The sequence below is a fragment of the Rutidosis leptorrhynchoides genome, chromosome 10 (assembly GCF_046630445.1).
Source record: "Rutidosis leptorrhynchoides isolate AG116_Rl617_1_P2 chromosome 10, CSIRO_AGI_Rlap_v1, whole genome shotgun sequence".
NCBI lineage: Eukaryota > Viridiplantae > Streptophyta > Magnoliopsida > Asterales > Asteraceae > Rutidosis > Rutidosis leptorrhynchoides.
Genome location: NC_092342.1, coordinates 74700341 through 74707134, shown reverse-complemented (window position 1 = coordinate 74707134; position 6794 = coordinate 74700341). Strand labels below are relative to the sequence as shown.

General features: G+C 35.1%; 1 protein-coding gene across 1 annotated transcript; it reads right to left on the bottom strand.

The window, feature by feature from the left end:
• Positions 1-544: 544 nt before the first annotated feature.
• On the bottom strand, positions 545-6303 carry LOC139870379 (uncharacterized). Its single transcript, XM_071858189.1, has 8 exons — positions 5992-6303; positions 4798-5881; positions 3808-4575; positions 2106-2170; positions 1858-1972; positions 1603-1696; positions 995-1168; positions 545-896 (listed from the first exon to the last, which is right to left on the bottom strand). The coding sequence occupies exons 1-8, from the start codon at positions 6301-6303 to the stop codon at positions 545-547; spliced, it is 2964 nt and encodes a 987-aa protein (XP_071714290.1).
• Positions 6304-6794: the final 491 nt, after the last annotated feature.

The window sequence follows — 6794 nt, the reverse complement described above, 5'->3', positions numbered from 1 at the left end:
GAATTTTTTTTATCAAACTGTGAATTAATAAACACATTATTTTTTGTATACTACCTGACATATTTGACTCCACTTGATTGTAAACAGGTTTCTCATTAACAAGATTAAGAAGCTTTATAATCTGATCACTAGTCAATTGAACATTAGTAGTACAAGAATCATGTTTTTCAATAACACAGTTATTACTATTAAACCTAGGAGCACCTTGATTGAATGATTTTTTAATATAACCAGGTGGATATCCAATTAATTCAAAACATCTTTCAACAGTATGACCAAGCATGTTACAGTTTGTGCATTTTAAAGGTGGATTTTTATATTTTTTCTTGTTATTAGTAGAATTACTACTATTAACAAAATTAGCAGTTTTAGAATTAAAAGCAGATGAATGTGTCTTATTAAAATTTGAACTAGATGCAGAATGCAATCTATGAGACTCATCCCTAGAAATAATTAAAAACGCAGTTTTAACAGATGGAACAGGATCAGAAGTAAGAATTTGACTTCTAATAGGCACATAAACATCATCAAGACCCATTAAAAACTACTTTAGAAATTGACTATGTTCTTGGAAAGATTTATTAGCAGACACAATATCATCAATTTTAATCATATCATCAAATTTTCTCCACATAACATTCAACTTATGATAATAGTCAGATAATGGTTGACCAGATTGACTACATGAATTAATTTTTTGATATAGATTAAATGTAACAGATGCATCTATCTTGTCATAGGTTTCTTTTAACTCATTCCAAACAGCTTCAACAGTTTTTGAAAAAATTTGACCATTGTACACATCTTCAAACAGAGACATCAAAATCCATGTAAGAACAACAGAGTTACATCTATCCCATTGACCTAATAACACTTCATCATCCTCATATTCATATCTGACACATGTACCATCAATGAACCCAAGTTTATTTTTAGTTTTAATGTAAGTTTCATAGCATAAGACCAAACATTATAATTTTTAGTTCCTTTTAACTTTTGTGTGATTAAAGAAGCATCAGATGTATCACTAGGATGTAGATACAAAGGATCATTAAATTCAAGCTTACTAATCTTAGTAATACCAGCAGAACTAACAGAACTATCATTAGACATGGTTGCAGTAACAAGAAGATAACAAATAAAGATAGACAAACAAATATAATCAGATCTACACAAACACTAAACAAATAATCATGCAATGATTCAAATACACGATTAAGCAATTAGAACAGTAAATTTAAACAAATAGCACATAATAACCACAACAAATCTACGGTTCAGACACCTGTAATGAAAGAAAACAAACTCCAATTGACTGGTTACTAACCATGCAACATGTAGAGATGATTTACAGTATAAGTGGTCAAGATCAATCTACACGTGATCAGGTTTTCATAGATCTCAAAGGATCTAGATCAAGAGTTTGGCGTAGAGATCTAGTCAGGGTAAAACAAAAGCACGAATAAACACGAGACTCCCTTTGAAGTCAAATCTGCAGCGGAAGAACAAGAAGATCAAAGATGAACAAACCCTAATTTACAAAATTAGGTTTTTCAACCAAATAACTTCTGATTAGCAAAATTGACCCAAAAAAGAACGCACAAGTCGTTGTCGAACCCAAACACAGAAATAACAGTAAAACTTTCATCCGATCTTGAAAGAGATGATTGAAGAATAGAAACCCTAATTTTCAGATCTGAAAATTAGACAACAACGAATCACGAGATCGAACGAAATTAACCTTGCTGCTCTGATACCATGAACAAATACACAGAGAAATAATCTTTCAATCACAGGAAGTAAATCTTCCAATCACAGGAAGTTAAAAAAATTACAAAACCAAAAAACACTAATTACAATCAAAGATTGTAACTAAACAGATGTTCACACAATCACTCACAATCAAGTTCAACATATTTGAACTTGATTTCTCACACAGTAGCAGCAATTGCAATATCACAGTATGAAAACCCTAATAGGGTTAAAGAGAACAAGTCGAGAGAGAAAACAGATACAGTGAAAATGAATAATAAAATAAAAATAAATTAAACATATATAAATAAATTAATTCGCAGAGAGGCCCTTGAAGTCTTGATGATTCATACAATCAACTTTTCCTTTTTGAAGTTCAGCCACAAAACTTCAGTTTCAGAATTGACAACTTCAGTCCCTGCATATGCTTAGAAATAAATACAAAAAAATAATGAAAAAATGTTTAGATTAACTTTATATGATTCAATAAGCTAGCTAGCTAGATTGTGCTGATCATTTGTATGAAGAAAAGTAAATAATAAGTCTTTCCTTGTTCATAGGACAAAGAGAAGTTTTTTATTTAGATCTATGCGGTCTAATCAGGTTATCATGTGACTGATTTCTTTCTGACTTTTTCTCTGATCACCCGTTCATGATACGCTCCTAGTGACTTTTTGAGCCAAGACCTTTTGCAATGATATCATAACTCCAACCATCAAGGCTATCGCTTAGAAGATCTACGAAGTTTAACTAACATTTTGAACAACCAATTTAACAAAAGTCGGTTTTCAGGTTACCCGGGAGATCCAATTATCAATTGTTTATTGTATACGATTTAATTAACTTAATAGAAATATTAAATAGTCTTTAGCCTAGCGGTATTGAGTAGCCTCTCTGACCTCGTTGCCATAGATTTGAAAATTATGTAGAGTGCGTAAGTTTTACGTTCTAAATAAATTTAGTTAATAGAAATGATGTAAACAAAGACACGGAATTTTAGATATAGTATTATAATTAAGGTTCGCCCCAAGTGCAGCTCATCATATGGCAGGCATAACAAGGTATTTGGAAGTAAAGAAATACGGATGAGCTATTTCCTGTTTATGTTATGATGAAAGGGCGAGTAGTTTAAGTGATCAACAAATATAGAAATTGGATATTCGAAGGTAAGAAATGAATTTTTAATATTTATATATTGGCATTGGATGAAGCATATTCTTCAATTTTTTTACATTATCATTCTAGCAAAGAAGATGAACCATTTTGAACATCCAAAGTAACGTGTTGTGCTAGAATATTCTTATCGCATCTATATCCTAGCTACTTTGTGTTTACCTAATTCACATTTTTATGTTGCCAATTGAATAATGTTGATATATACATATGGACTAACTAAGAAGGAATTGAATTTTTGAGAAAAGAATAAATAAAACAATTTTTTATAAATAATTGAGCTAAAGATAAGCACAATCAATATTGTGATAATTCCATGTTTGTGTAAATGTGAAGGGTTCTTATTATCAAAATAAAGAGTGAATCTCTTGTAAGAGGTCATATGAATGACAATCTTGAATGGTCACCTTGTCCACACTAATTCATTATAAGTTAGATTTTCAAAACATGACTTCCTAATTATTAAAACAATATATTTTGAATATTGTTTACTTTTTTCTCCTCAAATAAGTGTTCATGGTTTCATAGTATGTGCAAAAAAGAATATTATATTATATATATATTTTTTTTTGAACAGCAAGGATAATTTTATTAATAAAAACCAAGAGATACATGTTCATAGCAATGAGCATATGAACTCATTACATACAGCATACACGAAAATGAGACAGGAACAAACACGAACACGAGACTAACTATTATACAAACCCTTGTTGCTAAGAAAGCAACTACATAATGCTAACTAAGGTAAGGAAAGATAAATATTCGGGCTTGAGATCCACATGAGCCAATCGAACTTTCTTCCTCGAGCTCTATTAGAAATCCACTCGAAGGAAATAGCTTGTATCTCATTGAGAACAACGGGCGCAATTTTATATTTACCTTGAAACACCTTGATATTGTTATTTTTCCAAATGAGATACGCACTAATCCATAACACGGCTTGCCATATCTTTTTGCCAATACCCGACATCACAAAACTCCCATTACCATTAAAGATTTCGAAGAGGCTGAAGTTAGAGAAATTGCCCGCGCCCCACCAATTGAAGACCCGCTCCCAAACGTCCATCGCGTGCTTACAAAAAATAAGAGAGTGCTCTACGGATTCTAAGTCATCATCGCATAGAGGACAACAAACACTATGGAGATCTATACCCCTTTTGTCTAATTCAAGCATAATGGGGAGCCTTTTTTTTAGCGCCCGCCATGCGAAAATTTCGACTTTTTTGGGGGTGAGGTTGTTACGAAAGGTACCTTGATGTGTGATGCTGTCGACCAGGAGATTAGAGTCGATTTCGGATGCCAAAGCTCGAACACTGAACACCTCATTTGGAGCAAAACAGCAGCTCCACTTATCTCGACTGATGGGATCAAATTCGAATGTTGCTAATAGGGCTGTAAGCGCGTTTAATTCATCTTGAACTCGACATGATGGTGATCTTTTCCAATGCCAAACCGCTACACCGTTGCACATGCGATCCTTGATGGTGATATCGGGGAACTGATCTAGATGAAACAGCCTTGGGAAACTAAATCTTAATGCATTGTCCCCGATCCAATGATCATGCCAAAAAGAAGTTGAGTCTCCACCGCCAATTGATTTGATGAACGAGCTTTTGAAATGCACATTAGAATCTTCTATAGAGTTACCTGCACGAATAATATTTTTCCAAATACCTTTTGTCGACAAGTGATTTTGGTCACTTCCCGACAATAGGCCGCCACAAGAACCATGTAAACTTCAAATGATTTTCACCCAAAGTGAATCGGTTTCGGTTTTGAACCTCCACCACCACTTCCCCAATAAAGCAAGATTTTTGCTTTTCAAAGACCCGATATTTAACCCCCCGTTCTCAAAAGAATTAATGACACAATCCCATTTAACCCAAGAAATATTTGAACCCGAACCCGACCCACCCCAAAAGAATTTTCTCCTCACACTTTCAAGATGTTTAAGAACACAAGGCGAAGCACGATAGAGCGAGAAATAGTACAACGGAAGACTCGAGAGAACCGATTTAATAAGCACTAATCTTCCTCTAAAAGACAACGATTTCATTTTCCAACTCGAGAGTCTACTATCAAATTTATCAATTACCGGTCGCCAATCATTTAGGGTTTTCATATTTGAACCGATCGGGAGTCCAAGGTATACAAAAGGGAATCTTCCAACTTGGCAACCCATATGATGCGAGAGCATTTCAAGTTCACCATGATCAATACCAATTCTATAAACACAACTCTTATGGAAGTTTATTTTTAGACCCGAGGTAAGTTCGAAACATTTGAGTAGATTCATCAAATTACAAGCATTTAAATGGCTCCACTCTCCAAAAAACATAGTATCATCTGCATATTGTAAGTGAGAGATGAGTACTTTGTCATTGCCAAGTTCTATACCTTTGAAGAGACCCTTGCCTAAAGCTACTTTGGTAAGAATGTTCAACCCTTCCGATGCTAGAATGAAGAGGAACGGTGATAGAGGATCACCTTGCCTAACGCCTCTACCTAATGAGAACTCGTTAGTGGGAGAACCGTTAACAAGTATTGAGATCGATGCTGACTTAAGACAAGCCAAGATCCATTTTCTCCATTTAATGCCAAATCCCATAGATTTCATAACTTCAAGAGGGAAGTTCCAATTAAGACTATCGAAGGCCTTTTCAAAATCAACTTTAAAGAAAAATCCCTTCTTATGCTTCCCTTTAAGATATTCAACCGTCTCATTCGCGATCAACACACCGTCAAGGATGAATCTCCCTTTTAAAAAAGCACTTTGCTCAACGCCTACTAATGAAGGTAACACCTTACGTAGCCGATTAGATAATATTTTGGCTACAATCTTATAGTAGCTACCTATTAAGCTAATCGGCCTGAAGTTACCAAGTCCTGAAGGATCCAATTTTTTAGGAATGAGAGTGACAAACGATGCGTTACACCCTCTCGATATCTCACCCTTGTCCCAAAACCAGTTGATAGCTTCAACTAAGTCACTTTTGATTACCTCCCAAAATTTCTTGAAAAACCTCAAGTTGAACCCGTCCGGGCCAGGGGCTTTTGTGCTACCACAATGTTGATAGCTTCAAGAACTTCAGGCTCGAGAAATCTACATTCCAAAGAAGCTGCCTCATCACTTGAAATCACCGGGAAGCACAAATCCTCCATCGAGGGTCTTAACTCATTTGGTTCGCTAAAGACATTGCTAAAGTGTCTAAGAGCTTCGGCTTTAACATCGTTCGGGTTGTCATTCCACACCCCATTAATAATTAGACCTCTAATGTTGCTTCTAGTGTACCTGTGTCGGATAATGGAGTGAAAGAACCTTATGTTCTCGTCTCCTTCAAGTGCCCATCTAACCCGAGCCTTTTGCTTGATCATTTCGGTTTTGATTTTTTCTTTATCGAGCCACCCTTTCCTTGCATTTCTCAAGTGTCGTACTCTTCTGAATATAGTGGTTTTTATTCAGCCATTAGCTCCAACGAATGAGCCACACTTTTGTGCACTTCTATTTCTTGATCAAGCACCCCAAATTTTTCTTTACTCCACGTTTTAAGTGCAATCTTCACAGCCTTTAGCTTATTCATAAAAATCCTATCTTTTCGAACACCTAAATTCTCTGGAATAGTAGCTTGTGTCAAGTCAGACCCAACTCTCCACGCATCAAGAATCAATTTGTCGACACCCTCTTCGTCGAGCCAAACATCGAAAATTTTGAAGGGTTTCGACCCATAATATTTCTCCTCATCTTTTAGCATAATCGGGCAGTGATCCGATTCTTTTCTTTCTAATGCCACTGTCGAAAGACTGTCCCATAATAAGAGAAAATTTTCGGAGACAAGGAAGCGGTCAAGTTTACTAAATTTCATCCC